The sequence below is a fragment of the Mobula birostris genome, chromosome 17 (genome assembly GCF_030028105.1).
Source record: "Mobula birostris isolate sMobBir1 chromosome 17, sMobBir1.hap1, whole genome shotgun sequence".
In the NCBI taxonomy this organism is placed as follows: Eukaryota; Metazoa; Chordata; class Chondrichthyes; order Myliobatiformes; family Myliobatidae; genus Mobula; species Mobula birostris.
In genome coordinates, this window is record NC_092386.1 from 65,397,250 (window position 1) to 65,416,846 (window position 19,597).

Consider the following 19,597-nt stretch of genomic DNA (forward strand, 5'->3'; position numbering starts at 1 on the left):
CAAATTCATCCATGTGCTACAACGTAGGAGATTCTAAATTTACATTACTTGCAGAAAATAAATCTTTCAACTGAAAAGTGTGAGATGATCCAGTTTTCCTAAAACTACTGTTTTGTGGAGGACACTACTATGTAATTCTTTCTTGTCTTGGAGAAACATCAAGTAAATCTTATAAATTTTTTTTGTGCTCCAGGAGGTTTTGCTAAAGTAAAGCTGGCTTCTCACAAACTGACAAGGGAAAAGGTTGCTGTAAAGATAATGGACAAAGAATCACTTGGGGTAAGTTTGTAGAAGGTTGATCAAACCTATTGTGGTTAAAGCCTGAAAGCTTGATATTCATTGTTTCAAAATTTTGAATCAATTAACACTATGTACTTATTTTACTTAGAATTTTTTAAACTTTTTATCTTAAAAGAAATAGGCTGGATTCAAGACAAGTCAATCAATTGTGTGTTCCCTTGTTTGATAGGAAGACCTGCCTCGTGTTCAAACAGAAATTGAAGCGATGAAGAATTTAAGTCACCAACACATTTGTCGTTTGTATCATGTTATTGAGACCGCACATAAAATCTTCATCATTATGGAGGTAACCATCTAACTAAAGTAACTGAAACTGCATGCATGTAATTTGGACCAAAATCTCTGCTTTAAGTTAGATTTATAGATGAAAATGTTGATAAATTGATGTGATTTGAGTTCCATTCCATTCCTAGATGAATGGGGAATGTATGGGCAATTCATCTACATTAACTGTGCAGCTGTCTTCTGGGAGCGTGTTGACCATAGTCTTGGGAGGGCGCCCAGAGTTCATCCTCCTGTGCTTGGGCTCCCATATGATGACTAGGTTGGCAGGTAGCTCGGGGTGGCGTAAACAGTGCCCCGCTAGTTGCAGTCTTCTCGCCTCAATTTTAGTGGTGAGCATCGGTAGGTTGTTATAGAGCTCAACGTTCGTCATGTGCTGTTGCCAACTCACATCAAGAGCCATCCTGAGCATTCATGTATAGCAACCATCTAGAGACTTGGTGAGTGTCCACGTCTCGCATCCGTACGTGAGAATGGACTCTATGACTGCTATGAAAATCCTCTTTTTAAGCCCTCTGGTCAGGTTCAACTTCCAGATTTCCTTCATGACGTTCATAGCCCTCCACGCCAGTGCCTTCCGTATCTTTATGTCCTTCTCCGAACTCATCATTCTTGACCCGAGGTACTTGTAGTCAAAGACTTTCTTAATGGTATCATTCTCTACAGTCTTGAGAGTACCTTTGTCGCAGTTAAACACCATGTACTCTGTCTTTTTAGAGTTTAGGTGAAGTCCAACTTTATTGCATCCAATTTCCACTTTTGTCAGTAGTTGCTGTGCTTCCTCCATCTGCTCAGAGAGCAAGACTATGTCATCTGCAAAGTCGAGATCTGTGAGCGTAACTGGTCTGACCCTTTTGGTTCGCCCTGGTTTTATGGTAAAACCAAGCTTGTCATGATCTTTGGTAGCTTGGCATAGAGCGTAATCAAGGACGATTATAAAGATGTAGGGTGCCAGAGTGTCTCCTTGCAGCACACCAGCTAGGAGCTCGAACACTGCTGTTTCTCCGTCTGGTGATACAACTTTCGCCATGGTTTTGGTATAGCTGGACCTAGTCGGTCTGGCACTCCGTAAGCTTTCAGGATCTTCAGCATTTTACCTCAGTGAATGGAGTCAAAAGCTTTGCGAAAATCGATGTAAGTAAGCACGGCTGGTAGGTTATTCTTCTTGACTTCCTCGATGATCCTACGGAGAGCAAGTATTTGCATTACTGCTGTGCGCTTCGGCCGAAAACCATTCTGATTGAATCTTAGCTTGGGGTCAATGGCGGTGCGAATCCTGTTCAAGATCATCCGATTGTATAACTTTGCGAAGATGCAGGTCAAGCTGATACCGCGGTAGTTATCTGTCTTTGTGAGAGATCCAGACTTGGGGACCGGGATGATGCTTGAGAGTGACCACTGTTCTGGTTTGTCACCTTTCATCAGTGCTGTATTACATATGTCCAGCAAGATGTCGTCCAGGTCACAGTTCTTCAGGACATCTGGTGGTATCCCATCTGGCCCAACGCTCCTGCCCTGTTTGAGTGTATATTTGGCCGCCTTCAGTTCGTCAATGGTGAATGGGCTGTCATCGATGTCAACTTGCATTAGTATCGTGGGTATGTCCTCCTCGTCTTCCGTGATCGTTGGAGGGCTTCCCAGCAGGTTCTTAAAGTGGGTAAACCATGTCAGGACACGGTCCTCTGCTGTTTTACCACTTATTTGACCTAATGGGGACTTCTTCCGTCTACTGATCTCATTGACTAGGTGCCTTGCTTCTTCATGCTGCATGTCTTCATTAGCAGCTTCTATCTCTCTAATCCTCTCAGCTAGTTCTTCTTCCTTCAGTCGGTCGTAGGTGGCAAAGAGATTCTTCTTTGCTGTCTTGAACTTGTCTCTTCGCTGTTCTGTTTCGCTCCTTCTAAGTTTGGCATGACAGGCATTGACCACACTTCTTGCTGCGAGGATGTCAGGATGTTTCGAGATCCGACTCTTCTTGATTCGCTTCACAGTAGGCAGACATTTCCAGGAAACATAAATACAATAGAATATATGAAAAACCTTGCATAAACAAAGACTAGCAAACAAGTAATGTGCAAAGGAAGACAGAAGTTATATTTAAAAATAACTGAAAATGTGTACTGTTATATAAAAAAAAAAAAGTCCTTAAAAGTGAATCTGTAGGTCATGGTAGAGATGTGGTCAGTGAAATTATTCATGCTTGTTACAAACAAAAAAAAAAAGTGGAAAAAGTAGTTTCCTCTTCTTATCCTAGCACGTCCTTGTTTATTGACTTCCTAATTCTCTTAACTAAACCCTAGTTTGCATTTCCAATTTCTACATTTGATTTTTGTTTGTATCTGTTCTACCAAAATTAATTTTAGAATGAAAATTGTATTAATATATTTGGTATAAAACAATTCAAAGTATTCAAGTATATTCAGATTGTTGGGATCGGTGAGTTTATGCAAGGGATGCATTTCTGCTGAAGCCTGATCAGAAGAATGGCACAGTTTTGTTTTGGCACCACTAGTGAAGCTATAGTGCAGGTTTTGACCCAAACTTAGTAAGTTTCCATTCCTTCAGATTTTATTTATTGCAAGTCATTTTCCTTGCCTTTGCCTGTTATGCATAATGTCTCACTTTCTACATGAGATTTAACATTGAATTTAAATGATTTAACTTGTGCCTTTAAAGTTTTGACTGGCTAGAATTTATTCCTTAATCAAATCCATTAAATATCCGAAACTGTAGAACGTAGAGTCCTCTACATTTGAAATTTGAATGCACTGAATTCAATGGAAGTGGATAATAAGGAATATGTTGCATGAAACAGTTTTTAACCTCTTATCCCATCGAAGATACTCCACCCTGGTTGAAGATACAGACAGGATTCCCTGTAGAGGTTGCCCTTTTTTTTTCAGTTGATATTCAATGATTAAGTTATTGCTTAACAGTGCCTATGTATAGCTGAAAGCATACAAATATCACTTCATTTGCTGTAGATCAATTTGATTAATTGACAGTTGGCTTCCTCAAAATATTCTTTGTTATTATTGTAAGGAATAACATGTATCCTATGTTGCACTGTTTATTTATCATAACACCAGGCTAAATGACTGAATTTTGGCTTCTATCTTGAAACTGCAAATTTTTAATAATTCTCATTTGAACTTTCAAATTCTGACATAACTTCATTCCTTGTTCTGTTATCTCTTCAACTCATACAGTTCCTGGTGATATTTGCATTCTTCTGATTCTGGCTTTGTTTATTCCTGATTTTAATCACTCAGCATTGATGTCTGTTCCTTCAGCTGCCTTCACCTCTTAAACACCTTTTAAAATTTTTATGAACCTTGACCAATCTTTCGAAAAGCTTTTATCTCTTTTATGTGTCATAATATCACTTTAATTGGCTTGTCAAGTTTTGTTCGATAACATTCCCCATGAAGCACCTTCTCTGTTAAAGATATTGCTCAAATGTAAATTATTCCTTTGCCTGAGGCAAGTCCAGTTTATCACAGAGCACATAATTACAATAGCCTGCTGGCAGTTACATCTGTAACCACTTGAATTTAAAGGTTTCTCACTAGGAGATGGGCAAATGGCTAGTGCATACGGTTGATTACTTTCTTAACAGCCACCTGCAAATCCAACAGCTTTCTGGTGTAATGCTGAAGCCTCCTATAGCTTCTCAGACCTGTAAAAATTTCCTGATCCATGCATCAAAGGATAAGTAATGACACTGGCAATCAGATGAGCTGATGCATTTGGACTATCGAATGAATGGAGGCACACTCATGCTTTCTGTTTACCTGACTGTCCCATCCTTTTTCCCAAGTGTCTGGACCTGATCCTAGGCTATCATAGGCCTGATCTCAAGAGTCCTGCTCTGCTAGATTATTTTTTTCCCCTATTTTTTTCTGAGCCATTTGACCTCACCAATTACAAGTGAACTATGAGTGGTTCTTCACTGCAGTCAAGACTGTTTGGGGCACAGCCAATCACAAATGGTCAGAAAGGCTTTGGCAATAAGCAGGGAATCCAATCCTATTCTATGATTGCTCATAGAAGCATGTTGGAGGGAATTGCATTATCCTGGTGATCTGGAATGATCACTACTCATCAGGTGACCTTACAGCAGACATTTGTAAGAATCAAGTTGCAGAATCGTGCTTCTAGAGCGCTAATAACTGCATACTTTTTAAAACACAGTCTTTGTGCTCAACATTCTTTCACCTTATTCCAGTACTGCCCTGGTGGAGAATTGTTCGACTATATTATTGCAAAAGACCGTTTATCAGAAGAGGAAGCTCGAATTTTTTTCCGACAGATTGTATCGGCTGTAGCTTATGTTCACAGCCAGGGCTATGCTCATCGAGATCTTAAACCGGTACGTATTTATAAATTACCTTAGAAATTTATAAATCACCAATAATCAAATTGATTGAAGTTAATACATCAAGTTTCTTATAAGGAAAGCTGCAATGCTGGCAGTTGTGTTTACAAGTACTAATGGACATAAGGTCAGCTATGTACTGTGAAAGGAGAGTTCTACATGGCTAAATATGATTCACCTGACTGAAGGTGTGAGGTGAAGGTTGTGTTTATGCAACAATCAGACAGCTTTTGTAGATTTTTTTTTTTGCTAAATTCAACAAAATAATAATTAGAAAGCAAAAAACTGCAGACATTGGGAAAGTGAAGTAAACAGAAGAGTGCTGTTAATACTCAGCAGGTCAGGTAGCATCTGTAGAGAGAGCAATATTTGAAGCACCAATATAGAAGACTGAACGGGTACTGTGGAACAGGACAGCTTCGTTATTTCTCTCAACAGACTTGACATGTTGAAAATTTCTGATATCACTTTTTCACCATGGTGGGATTGGAACTCAGGGTAATGGGTTACTGCTCCAGCTCCACAATGATTTTTTTTTTAATGATTATTTACTCAGGTGCACACAAGCACATTGGAAGAAATTGCACACTCCTGAATGGAGGAATGTTAGTGACATTAGACACTAATTAACTTTGAGAACATGATGCCATGTTTACCATTGCCTTGATCCTCGAGTTGCCTTTTGGCTTTATTCTTTTATTGTATTTTGTGATTTATGTAAAACTAATTATCTTATAGGATCAAGTCATTTCATGGTCACTTTCAATTTTATCTTATTCAATTAACTATAATTTAAATTCCCTAACTGTCGTGGTGATATTTAAACATGTTTCCCAGTTGGCTCTGGATAATTATTCTAGTAGTTTAACTGCTGTCCTTGTTAGTTCCTGAAAGGTTGAGTGTCATATTAACTTGAATACACTGTGGCATAGTTATTTTTTCGTCACCCTTCATCCTCATTTTCAGGTCAGATACACATGCAGTTTTCATGCTGATATTTAAAATACCTTTTAAAATATACTTTCAGTATTAAAATGGACATCTCTGTAGTAAATTAACTGACCAGTGTAAATCTCAACAATACATAGTTCAATATAATAGAATTCGATAGTGAATTTAAGAAAGAGCAGGGGAAATTTGGGCAAAAGGTTTACACCAAATTATTTAGTTTATGAACAACAGTAATCATTTTTTAAATAGGACTTTTCTACTATTCCTTTCTGACCTCTTCTTAAAATGGTGAAAATGACGATTATAGTTTGTCCATTCACATTGCGATATGATGATGTGTAGATCATTGGCATTCCTTTGGAAACATCCTTTGCAGACACAATTGACGGTTACAGCGATGTTGTTCCCTACATTTTAGGATAAAAGATTTAACTGTGCTTGCAACAAGGGAAAAGATCCAGTTGTTGTGCTTTATGTTAGGACCAACAATATTCGGAAGGAAAAGATGGTCCTAGTGAGGAAATGTCTAGAATTGGAATTCTTAAATAAATTAAGTTGCTGGGCTTATTAACCAAACTTTGCAAGTTGGCATTGGGCAAACTGAACAGGAAATGTAACAGCTAAAGGATTTTGCAGGAGGGAGGGAGATGGGGTGGAATGGTTCTCTCTCATGAAGTATTTCCTGTAGAATTGGGACAAGAAGGAATTGCAGGTGCATCAACAAGCCTAACCTGAATAAGATAGATTAAGCTGTTAGCTAAAAGGTTAAGAAGGGTTGTGTGATGTGGAGAAATGTCTGAACTATTTGTCAGTAGACTCTTCATGGAACTTAGTGTGATCCAGGTTAATTGAACTCAAAATTATAATGTTAGAAAGTTCTACCTGCGGAAGGATGAAAATGAGGTTTACCGATTTATTTATTTTCTTTAAATGCTGTGCGAGGGAGGGGCGGGCTGAACACAGGACGGACAAGGAGAGAAACGCAGCATTGATTAGAACCTGAAGACATGAACTGTTAAGAGTGTAATTAGTAGTGAGTATCTTTACCCTACTAACTTGAAATCCTCAGGGTGAAATCCCTGGAGGAGAGATAATGGCGATAAAAGATTTATTGAAGCTACAGCTATATAACACGCAGCAGATTTAACAAGACAATATCGGCAGAGACCAGTGTCCAAAATCCCTATGGTGTAGTTGGGAATTACTTCTGCAAAATTATACCAAGGCATTTGGTCAAGTTTTGTACAAGTTTGTGAATTAACTTGGCTTGGATGATCAACTATTTCATCCAATGAACTAGATGGCAAACCACCCAGATGAAGAACCAGCGCGGGAAGGAAATGTGTAATGACGCAGAGGTTTTAGTACAGTTGGATGTATAAGTTATTTTCATTTGAGGAATCCAAATTTGATTTTCTGCAAGAACTGATTATTTTTGTACAGAATTTGATAAGTTACTGAATGAGGTTTACTTGATTTAAGAGTTGTGATGTTGGAGCATTTATGAAAGGAGTTAAACTGTATATATAATTTTTGAAATTGAATTTAAACTTGTAGATATGCCGCCTGGAACTGAAACGGAAGTTAACTATAATACTTGAGATTAGGAATTATATTTGGTTTTCTAACAAACTAGGGATAAGTAAAAAAGGAAGTTTAGTCTGTAAACTTTTAAACAGGGAATAACACTGGATCCAATTAGTTCGAGAAATTGGAGTAACAAGGAGTATTCTAATGAATATCACTGATTCTAACTAAACAGGAATTTGGCTTTTGTTGATATCTAAAATTTGGAATGTAAACAGAATGTTTGAATTTTGAATTGGTCTTGCACATGTAAATATTTTGTACATATTGATTTTTCCTTATGAACAAAACCTTATTTCCAGAAAAGTGTGGTTTCTATTCACTGCCTCCTTCTGATACCTGAGCTCTCCTGATGGCCTATTAGCACCTAGTGTAATTTGATTTTCTCTAAAGAGTGCAACGACTAGTCACACACGATAAGAGTGGTGCTACACAGGTGTTACATTAGTCAAACAAAGATAAGCAAATAACTTTAGAGTTGGATCAAATGATGCACAGTGGCGTAGTGATTAGCACAAGGTTTTACAGTATCAACAACCCAGGTTTAACTCCCACCAGTTCCTGTAAGAACTTTGTATGTTCTCCATATCGGTTTCCTCCGGGTGCTCTGGTTTCCTCCCACAGTCCAAAGATGTACTGGTTGGTAGGTTAATTGTTCATTGTAAACTGTCTCATGTTTAAACTAGGATTAAATTGAGGGATTGCTGGGTGGCACGACTCAAAGAGCTGAATGGCTCTATTCCATGCTGTATCTCCATAAATAAATACAATTACTGTGCAATTCACATGTTTAGAAAACTTCAGGCAAAAAGCAGAAAGCATTCTTTTGTTAAGATACCATTTTTATATAGTTTGTTTCATTTCTTATAAATGTTTTTGAAGCACATAGTGCTAAGACTAGCTACAGACACGATATAGCTAGGGTACAAATGATCCAAGTTACAAAACTTTTTGAAAAGGTATGTAAGTCAAACAGTGAGATGCAATTAATTTGTTGGAGGACAATGCCAACAGATGTGAGCAGGCCGTATAAATTTTTGTAGGTAAAAATGTAGAAGAGAAAAGAATTCCACGAATTCAGCAGCAAATTCAGGCTGCAAGGTGGAGCAGAAAGTGATGAGAAAAGGTGATGTGGTCTGTGTTACTACTGATCAAGCATTGGGATACACAAAGATTAAGACTGCAAATATGGAGTACCTGCAATAACTGAAGAGTTAAAAATATTCGGGAAAACAGAACTCCAAACTGAAAAGCAGTGGGCTTTCTTTACAATGTATTTGCAAATTTTCTGGAACAATATGTTCTTAAACCAACATAAAAGACTATAATTTTCAACAAACTATGAATCAGGAAAAAATTGATAAATGACTGTATATCTTTTTAAAAAATGGATCTGAGAAGAAAGGAACAAGGTTGTGACAGGGAGAGTTGTAAAAGGGGAACCTGCAGGTGTGGTGTATCTATATTTCCAAAAGGCATTTAACGAGGTTTCACAAGAGGCTTTTGTATAAATTAAGAGCCCAAGGTATTGGAAGAAGTGTTTTAGCTTGTATTGAAAACAGACTGTCAGATTGAAAATAGAGTGGGAATAAGTCCGTCATTTTCAGGCTGGATTTAGCCCAATCGGCCCTCGGTTCTTTACTATTTACAGTAATGACCTGAAAGATTCTAAGTTTGCCGATGATGCAAAGAGGGTGGATGAGCATGTTATAATGACTACATTGTAATTCTGCAATAGGGTATAGATTTGTGATTGGACATAAATTGGATTGGTTCTATATTCTATTAAGATTGGAAAGTTGACAGGAATGCAGAGCATAGCTGCTATTTTGCTTCTTTAAACTAGAGACACCAAAACTAGTATATTTTCTTCACTCACCAGCAATAGAACTCTCGTAATATTGTCAAACTCTCAGTGCTTATTTTCTTGTGTATGTTAGGACCCTAGTTATCATTTGGGTAATTCTGATTTTGGCTGGAAGAGGTAGGATTTTACCAAGGCATGAACAATGTAGATGATGTCTCTTAAAAGGTTTTGCAAATATTTTGAGTGAGGAGGGTAGTCAAGAATAACTATTTAAGTTGAATTCCTAAACCACTTAAAGACTATTGATCTGGAGTTGTTTTCTGGATGGAAAACTCAAATGGATTGCCAGCTGACTTTGCTTCTCAACTGTTATATTATGGGTGCCTCTTTTTTTTTCCTCTTTTGACATCTTGACTTTGCCACTCTGAAATAGGAATATAAAAGCAGAACATTTCTAGTATAACATGTGGCACCTATGTGAAGGTCATTTTAGCAAAATGTAATAACTTAAAATCGATTTGATAGAACGGGATTTGCAACAGTAGAACATGTAGCTGTAAAAAAGCATTCTACTTTACATGTTTTAGATGAGCAGAGTTTTCTGATTCTAAAAGCTAATCCTTGATGTAAGATGAACATTTCAATTTCTGTATTTGTAACATTATCTAGTATTCTTGAACATAGGAAAATCTACTGATTGATGAAGATCATAATTTGAAGCTGATTGATTTTGGCCTGTGTGCAAAGCCCAAGGTATGTAGAATCTTTTATAGTTCCTAAGTGCTCATTCTTCACTTATTTTTCTGAAACTGCTGACGTACTTCTTCCTGTCAATATAAGGACTATTTTCACTTACCATCCCTTTTCCTTTGCTTCTCTGTGCACAGTTGACCTGCTGAAAGTGTCTCAGAATGCCAAAGGCACTTCAACAAATTACACAACTATAGCACTTTCTGCCTGACTGCCATATATGTTCACTCTATGGGAAAAATTCTCTTGGTTTCACCAATGTGCTCCTGGTACCCAGATTAATTTCTCTTACCTAGGTGTAATGAAGGATCTATCATCTGAAGCCATTTAGCATTTTCACTTTCCACAGATACCACATTCACCACATGCCCTGCTGAGACTTTCCATTATTTTGTTTTTATATTGTTTACCTCCTTGTTTTGCTGTACTATAAAGAAACCACTTTGGGGAGTAAAGTAACAATAGAGAATAAAATTAAGGAAATGTGTATTGAATTATATGAAGATTTGAAGAATAGGTATTGTTGTGGCAAATGCAGACATTAACGTACAGATTCTCTTTGCTGTAGGGTGGTTTGAATTACCAGTTAACAACTTGCTGTGGTAGCCCTGCCTATGCAGCTCCTGAACTTATTCAAGGCAAAGCTTATATTGGTTCTGAGGTGAGTGATGCATTTTATTAGTGTATTTTATATTTAAATACTAAAACTTTAAACAGTATTTTATTCCCGTCTTTCCTCATGCTGGTAATTCTTTTGCTCCTTTAGTGAATTCTTTGATCTATTCCATTCTCTCCCAGAAATCTCGATTGGATGCCCAATCGTGGCAGAAGTTTAATGTAGTGCAAAATCTTCCAGTCAATGAATGATAATTTTAAATTTGTTTTTCTTTCAGAAACATGTCTTTGTTTTCCAATGATGTGCAAAGTAGCAAAGTAAAAATACTCTTATTTAAGAACACAAGAAAATAGAAGCAGCAACAATTCATTCATCTCCTCAAACCTTCCCACAATGTATGTGATTATATCTGATCTTCCCAAAGCTTTTTCTCAAGTGCCAGTCCCCACAGCCCTCTAGCCCTCATTTTCAAAAATTTGTCTTACTTTTTTTTAAATAAGCCTTCACAACCTCAATGGTTAGGATATTTCAGAGATTTGTCAACCACCGTGAGAAAAACCTGCATATCTTTGTTTTAAATGATTGCCTTCTAATCCTTGAACGGTGTCTCCTTGTTTCAAAGGGCAGTGGGAAGAAGTTTTTAAAAAAATCTTTGGATCTCTTAATGTTTCACCTATAGTCACACAATACTACAAATTACAAATTGGACAGGAAAGGAATGGAGGGTTATGGGCTGAGTGCAGGTCGGTGGGACGAGGTGAGAGTAGCATTCGGCACGGACTAGAAGAGCCGAGATGGCCTGTTTCTGTGCTGTGATTGTTATGTGGTTATATAGAAGCAAGATGAGGTTATTCTGTCCCTTGGGGATGCTCTGCCATTCAATAAGGTCATGGCTGATCTGAACAATTCTTCAATTTTTATTCCAGTTTCACCTGCTTCTTTATTAACAATCTATCTAGCTCTCTCTTTAAAATATTGAAAGCTGATTCTTCCATCACCCTCCAAGGAAGAGAGTTACAAAGTCTCATGCTATTCAGAAAAAAAAACCTTCTCTGTGTCCTAAATGGCAAGCACTTTATTTTTAAGATCCCGCCCCAGTTCTATATTATGTCTCAAGTGGAAAAATCCTTTCCACACCCACCTTGTCAAGATTCCTCAGAATCTTCTATCTTTTTCAGGTTCTCTTTCACCCTCTAGCTTGTGAGATCTAGAAAGAAGATGCATTTTCAAAAGTCATTATTATTAGTTATAATGAGGATGATGTAATTTCATGAAGGAAAAATTACCAGTAGATCTATGGATTTTCAAAAGCCATTTGGTAGGGCAATATATTATTAGCTTGTTAGAATTAAAATTATTTTTAAATATTGATTCATGCATAGAAAGTAGGGATAAACTAGCTACTTTCAAGATGGCAAACACCGATTCATGGATGCTACAAAATTAATCCTGGGCACTCAGCTATTCACACTTAACATTTCCTTCGTATAAGTCATTAATATAACTAAGTTAGTTGATGATACCAAGCCAGCTGGAAAAGTTAGGTTTGAGGAAGCTGCAATAAACTATAGATTAAGCAAGTGGACAGAAAAATACTGAATGGAGCATAATGTGAAATGATGTGAGAGTCTGCACCAGGTAGGTGAACTGATAACCACATTTAAGTTGTTCAAAGCAAATAAATGTCGGTAAACCTACACAAAATGCTGGAGGAACTCAGCAAGTCAGGCACCATCTGTGGAAGGGAATAAATAGTCAACACTTTGGCCCAAAACCTTATTATTTGAGATTTTAATATGATTTCTGGAATGGTAGAAAGTGAAGGCTGGGCTCTTTTGTTAAGTATGTTCCTCAGAACTTTTGAGGGAAATTGAGCATACTTTGATTTGGAAAATGAATGTTCAAATGATCTGATGAAATTTTCTTATTTGAATGAAGCTAGTAAATGATGGTGTTACACAATATTATGATTACCTGTGTCACAGTTATGATGTCTGAAAGTTTAAGATGAAGAAGATGCTCTCAGTAATTTCCCTTTTTCAATTTAAAACATCAGGCAGATATCTGGAGCATGGGGATCCTCTTGTATGCACTACTTTGTGGATTTCTCCCATTTGATGATGATAATATGGTGACTCTATACAGGAAAATAATGGTAAATTCTTTTTCTTCAATTATCTATACATTTTGCATAAGCACATCCCTGCCTTCTCCTTATTCTAGCCAGTGCAATAAACCAGATCTTTTGGGCTGCTCAAGAACATGTCAATTGATCTTCTGTAAATGACAGAACAGAACTATAGTAGAATTTGGACTAACTTGCACAACTTGTGCAAATTAAAGATCTGTTCCTATAATCCACACAATGTCATAACTAAAAACAAAAGTTGTATGAATGCAAGTGCTTGAGAAATTATCTGATGGACAAAGGGAACAATTCAAGGATGTGCTTAAAATCTCCTAAGAAGGGAGGGAGGTGGTTGGGGGTAAGAAACTGCAACATCCTCACTCACTCAATCATCCCCACCCTTATTGAGAACCTAAAGTTTGTTTCAGAGTCATTGAAGCCCTGTATTTCCTACATAAGGAAACTCCATGAACGACTCATCTGGTGTGGCAGGATAGAGTAGCAGTTAATGTAATGCAATTACTGTGACCCAGATTCAATTGTACTGTTGGCTGTAAGAAGTTCAAACATTCTCCCTGTGACTGTGCGGGTTTCCTCCAGGTGCTCCAGTTTCCTCCCATATTCCAATGATGTACAGGTTAGTAGTTAACTGGTCACATAAGTGTAATCGGGTGGCATGGGCTCTTTGTGCTGCATTTCTAAATAATCTACGTGCTCCAATCAGGCAATGGGGTTTCCCATATTTGGCCTCATTTTCACTTTGAGGTGCACAAATTCAGAGGGGAATCAGGTCATCCTCGATCCCAGAGATAGCCTAACAAGAAAGTTGCTAACTCTGATAAAGGACGTTCAAGTACAAGGTGTAAGCAACTAATGGGCACTATAGAAATTTATCCATGCAAGAAATTGTATAATGAAGGTGAAGTGCAGGGAATTTGCATAAGGTTTTGTTTTTTTTAAGATGTTTCTAGAATGTTAACTTTTTTTTTAGCATGTCACACCAGACAGGCAGCCATTCTTGTCTGGCGCGTAGTGTCAGGATTGGTCATCTTTCGGAGTACCCGGGTCACGATATGAACGTTCCTGACTCGACTTTTTTTATGAGGCCGAGTGGTGAGCTCGATGCTCAACCCGGCACGGATGGAAGCTGTGCTCGGGGGGTGGCCCGACTTGGATTCGAACTCAGGAGCCTTCCCTCCGGAGTCTAGCACTGATACCATTGTGCCACCAGCCGGCCGAATGTTAATTGAAAATGTATCTACATAACCCTTCTGAGAAGATTTGCATTTTAATTGATAACTTCCTTTTAGAATTGAGAATCAGTTAAAAATTGAATGGGTCCAAAAATACAAACAGGAATTTAGTCTTGTACTTGTTTGCCCTGTATGCAAAACTATTTTTTTGTGTTGGAGCAAATATATCTCAATGAATAAGAGATGATAAGCATGCAGTGCAAATGTCATATTCTTTCCATTCTTAATCCTTAAATTTTTTTCAGGCTTTATCTAATGCCCAACAGCTTCAATATTATTGATTTGCAGTCTACCAGTTTAATCATGCCTTCACTTCTTCAATCCTTCAATTCCTTGAACTGTTAATGCATATGACTCAAGTTTTTGCACTCTAGCTTCTTATCTCAGATTTGTTGTCGTCTGATTCCTTTAAAGCACACAACAGAAAAGTAGTTTGATTTTTGCCACTGTGCCTTCAGCTTGATAACTTGTTATTCCTTTCGGCATATTGAACCTTTGGCTGTTTGAGGAATATTGAACATACTTAAAACAAACATTTCAACTTACTTTTCTTTTTGCAGAGGGGAAAATTTAACATACCCAAATGGCTCTCACCTGCAAGTGTACTGATTTTGAATCAAATGTTACAGGTAGAATTCTATTACATTAACTTCTTGAAATATATTTTGAAGTGTTTTAAGAAACTTGAAAAGTGTGCGGTTTTATTTACCCTCAGGTGTTATATTTATTGTGTAGTTTATTACATACTGTATATGTCTTGATAGCATTAGCAGTGGGCACTTTTAAATTACTCAACCCTGTATATTTTAAATACTGCCAACGTTCTTTACCTTCAGCAAAATTTATCTCTTCAACAAAAATGGATTTAGAGCTTCCCAAATGGGAATGTAAGAGTATAGTCTCTGTATGGTAGCCCAGATATAAAGTAACTCTTAACACTTTACCTGTTAAAAACACCAAAACTCAGAGACTGCCAGCTGGCAAATACAAGGAGTGATTGATAAGTTTGTGGCCTAACATAGAAGGAGTCTATTTTAGAAAACCTGGCACATTTATTTTTCAACATAGTCCCCTCCTACATGTACACACTTAGTCCAGTGGTCATGGAGCATACGGATCCCTTCTTTGTAGAAGTCGGTGTCTTGGACCTCCAGAAGTGGTCCACAGCAGGGGTGATTGATAAGTTTGTGGCATAAGGTAGAAGGAGATGAGTTATTTACTTCAAACTTTCTGCATTATCACTCAAAGAGTTGAACGAGAGTGTCTTGGACAGCCAAGTGGTCCACAGCAGGGGTGATTGATAAGTTCGTGGCCTAAGGTAGAGGGAGATGAGTCATACAGCTCTTGCTACATGCATATGCAGTTCAACTCTGAGTGAAAATGCAGTAAGTTTGTAGTTAATAACTCATCTCCTTCTACCTTAGTCCACGAACTTATCAATCACCCCTGCTGTGGACCACTTCTGGAGGTCCAAGACGCCGACTTCTACAAAGAAGGGATCAGTATGCTCCACGACCGCTGGACTAAGTGTGTAAATGTAGGAAAAATAAATGTGTTAGGTTTTCTAAAATTGACTTCTACCTTAGGCCCCAAACTTATCAGTCACCCCTCGTATAGCCTCTGCAATACAATGGTCATGTCAGAAAATCAACCTTCATCAGAATCAGCATCAATCCAAAATATTGATACATTTTACATTTTTGTTTTCTTTTAAAAATAGATTTTAATCTAAAAGCGAGTAACTTAATTCCTTTCCTAGGTGTATTCTATGGCTACTTAATTAAGTTATATTCAATAGCAATATAATGTAAAACAATAATTGACCACTTTTCCTGATTTATATGTAAATTATACAGCTATGAAGATCAGGCAGTATTCTGGCAAAAAAGGAGAAAAAAGTGACCACCTTGTTCTTGGGATTACACTATTCCCTACTTAGATTGTCCTATTTCTAGTTGGAGTTTTGGTACAGCATTGTTTAAATGTCCCATTTGCTATGAAACTAACATACTGAAGTGTATCAAAGCACCTTTGGGCACCTGATTCTATAGATTGTTCTAATACCTTTTAAATTAAAAAAAAAGGCCAAAGATCATTTTTGAAATTTATTTTTAATTTGATTCTACAGATGTTTTGTTTTTGACAGCAGAGATTTTTTTAATATTAGAATAATCCACAGATTTATCATGACATTTGATCCTAAATAATTTTAATGTTGTTTGGTCATCCTGCTCTGCTATTTCATCAAGAGAAGGAAATCTTTACTTCAATTGTATTTGGTTGTTTACCAAGACAGTAGATTAGAATCTCTTGAGCCGAGGAAAATGATGAATAAATGACATTTTGTTAGCCTTCCGTTCTTTAAATGATTGTTAATTCACAATTTTAGTTTATGAAATTCATAAATTTATAAGGATTAGAAAATAGTTTTAGGGCCATTAAGCCTGCTGCAGTGTTCAGTGAGTTCATGGGTGCTCTGATCTTCAGCGAATACTCCATTTATCTACCTGATCCAAAAGCCTTGATTTTACCCTTATTTTATCCTTAAAAATACCCAAGTTCTCAGTATCCACAGTTGACTTTGGTTTAGAGTTCCAAAGGTTCTCAGCTTTTGAGAGAAGAAAATGCTTCATCATAATTTTTAAGTAAATGACTCTTGTACTGATAACCACTTATTCACTGCTAATTGCAGACACTCTAGCCACCAGAAATGCTCTGGCACCATCTACCCTGTCAGATCTTCATGTGTTAGATTACGAATCTTATACTTTATTGAGGTTCATTCAGAAAAGGTTGAAAATCTTCATAGATGGTGTGTTTGGAGCAATATTACAAGTTGTAGGTATGAGGCATTGATGTGGAGAAAAACATTCATGTCAAAAACACTTCAAATTTGAAATACAGATATGTTATAATGAAATGTACTTAACTATACTGATTTAACGCCCGAAATATTCCAAGTTGTAAATTATTTTGCACTTGTTTCGGGGAAAATAATCCAGGATAATTGAAATTGGGGGGGGGGTGGTGGTGAGTCATAGAGTTACACAATATATAGAACCAGGCCTTTCGGCTCAACTAGACCATGCCAATTCAGATGCCCCATCCAGGCAGGTCCCATTTGCCAGCATTTGGTCCATTCTAAACCTTTCCAATCCATGTACCTGTTCAACTGTCTTAGAAGTCGTTATTGTACCTGCCTCAATCATTTCCTCTAGAAGCTCATCCCACACCAATATCACCCTTCGTGTTTATATATTTAAAACTGAAGTTTCCCCTCTCACTTTAAATCTGTTTGCTCTACTTGTTGATTACCCAGCCCTAGGGGGGGGAAAATACTGGTGTATTCACCCTATCTATGCTCCCAATGATTTTATGCACCTCTATAAGATCACCTCTGGAGTCCTTAAGGCAATCTTACATTGAGTTCAATGCTGACTGGCTATTTTTGCGATGCCACTGAAGCCGAACTGTATTGGTCTCTGCTGTTTCTTTCGATTCATCAGCTGCATTGGGGGGGTGGGGGGGCATGCCGCATGAGCAACAGCTTGCTCTCCACATCGTACTGCCTGGCTTGTGTACCGACACATAGACCACTAGGTTGCAACATCAGTGGTAGACCCTAACCAACAAATGGCCTCTATTTATAAGAACACTCCTGTCTTATCCTATGAATTATGTCCTAGCCTGCCTAACCTACCCTATAACTCAGTCCCTCAAATTCTGGTAACATCCTTGTAATTATTTTCTGCACTCCTCCCAGTTTAATAACATCTTTCTTACAGCAGTGTGACCAAAATTGAACACAATATTCCACCTTTGACCTCAGCAACGTCCTATACAACTGCACCAACACCTCCTAACTTTACTCATGGCCATGTCATACATGGGTCAGCGTAAAAAAGCTGCCTTCACTGACCAGTCTACCGGTGAATCCGCATTCAGTGAACTATGTATTTGTACTCCAAGGTCCCTCTGTTCCATGACACTCTGCAGGATTCTGCCATTCACTGTGAAAACCCTATCTGGTTTGACTTTCCAAAATGCAACACCTCACATTTATCTGAAATAAACTCCATTTGCCATATGTTGGCCTACACATTCAGTTGATCAAGATTCCCCTCCCCGTAATTTTTTGATAACCTTCATTGCCAACTATACCAACTGTTGTAGTGTCATCTGCAAACTTACTAACCATGATTTGTACATTCTCATACAAATAGTTGATATTCATGATTTTTTTTTAATGGGCCCAGCACCAGCCCCTAAACACCCCACTAGTCAGGAGTCACCAGTCTGAGAGGCAACCTTCCATCATCATCCTCTGATTTTTTAACAAGCCAGTTGTGTATCCACATAGCCAGCTCTCCCTGGGTTCCATATGATCTAACTTTCTAGAGCATATGGATCGCCATCAAGGGATTTACTGAATTCCATCTAAACCTCATCTGCTGCCCTGCCTTCATCCTTGTTTATACTATCAAAAAGCTCAGCAGGTTCATGCTCTTCCATGCACAAAGCCATGCTTGACTATCTTTAATCCACCCCTATCTTTTCAGATGTACATATATCTCATCACTCAGAATTCTGTCCAGTAACTACCTACAGATATTAGACTTACTGGTCTGTAGTTCTCAGGTATTTCTCTGTTTCCCTCCATAAATAAAAGCACATTTGCTACCCTTCAGTTTACTGCAACATCATCTGTGGCTAACAATGATGCCAGGGCTTCCGCAATTTCTTCTGTAACCATCCACAGTGTTCTTAATCATAGATAATATGTACGAACAAAATATTTAATTGTTCATGCATTTAATTGTTCATGAGTTCTCTAATCCACTATCTTAATATCAACTGTCAGTATTTTACCTGAATCAATATAATCCTGCAACTCTGCTTAAGTGGTCTCATGAGTGATGCCTACAGCTTAATTTATGATTTGACAAAGGCTAGTTTGAGATGTACATTAATTTATCCAATACAATTGAGCATCTACAATTGAGATAAAGGTAAATTGGATAGATTCTTTAAAATAAATGTAATTATTTTTCTCTCAACATTTTCAAAGAATTGTGACTTCCAAAAGCTTCTATCAGATGGGCATTTAAAACATAGAATTTGAAAACTACGCATTGATTTGTGCAGATCTTTCACCAGAGCACCTTCAATTAGTTGAATTTAACATTGCTGGAGTGCAAGGGCAATTATGTTGCCAAACATCAGCAATTCAAAATATTTACACTGATAAGTATTCACATTAAATTTAAGGTTTCAAAATTTAATAACTAACTAAATTGGATCTGAAGGCATATCAGTGATTTTAAATTTTGTTTGATTTATTTTGCGTTTTCAAAGGTATTTGGATGGCCATTATAGTTCTAATTCCTCCTCACAGGTAGATCCAAAGAAGAGGATCACTGTAAAACATCTTCTAACCCACCCCTGGTTAATGCAAGATTACGGCTGCCCAGTTGACTGGCGTACCAGATATCCAGTGAGTGTAAATAAAATGTGATTTTCGTATTTAATGTTAAAAGTACAATTC

The 19,597-nt window shown here is 37.5% G+C and overlaps 1 protein-coding gene across 3 annotated transcripts in view; it reads left to right on the forward strand.

Moving 5' to 3' along the window:
• melk (maternal embryonic leucine zipper kinase) overlaps positions 1 to 19,597 on the forward strand; it is a 96,200-nt gene that overhangs the window by 28,788 nt on the left and 47,815 nt on the right. For all 3 annotated transcript variants that reach the window (XM_072281835.1, XM_072281836.1, XM_072281837.1), the window contains exons 3-10: positions 194 to 279; positions 470 to 586; positions 4,811 to 4,954; positions 9,990 to 10,058; positions 10,624 to 10,716; positions 12,728 to 12,826; positions 14,613 to 14,681; positions 19,448 to 19,546. In XM_072281835.1, the coding sequence (XP_072137936.1) occupies positions 194 to 279; positions 470 to 586; positions 4,811 to 4,954; positions 9,990 to 10,058; positions 10,624 to 10,716; positions 12,728 to 12,826; positions 14,613 to 14,681; positions 19,448 to 19,546 (776 nt within the window). The remainder of the gene's footprint in view (positions 1 to 193; positions 280 to 469; positions 587 to 4,810; positions 4,955 to 9,989; positions 10,059 to 10,623; positions 10,717 to 12,727; positions 12,827 to 14,612; positions 14,682 to 19,447; positions 19,547 to 19,597) is intronic.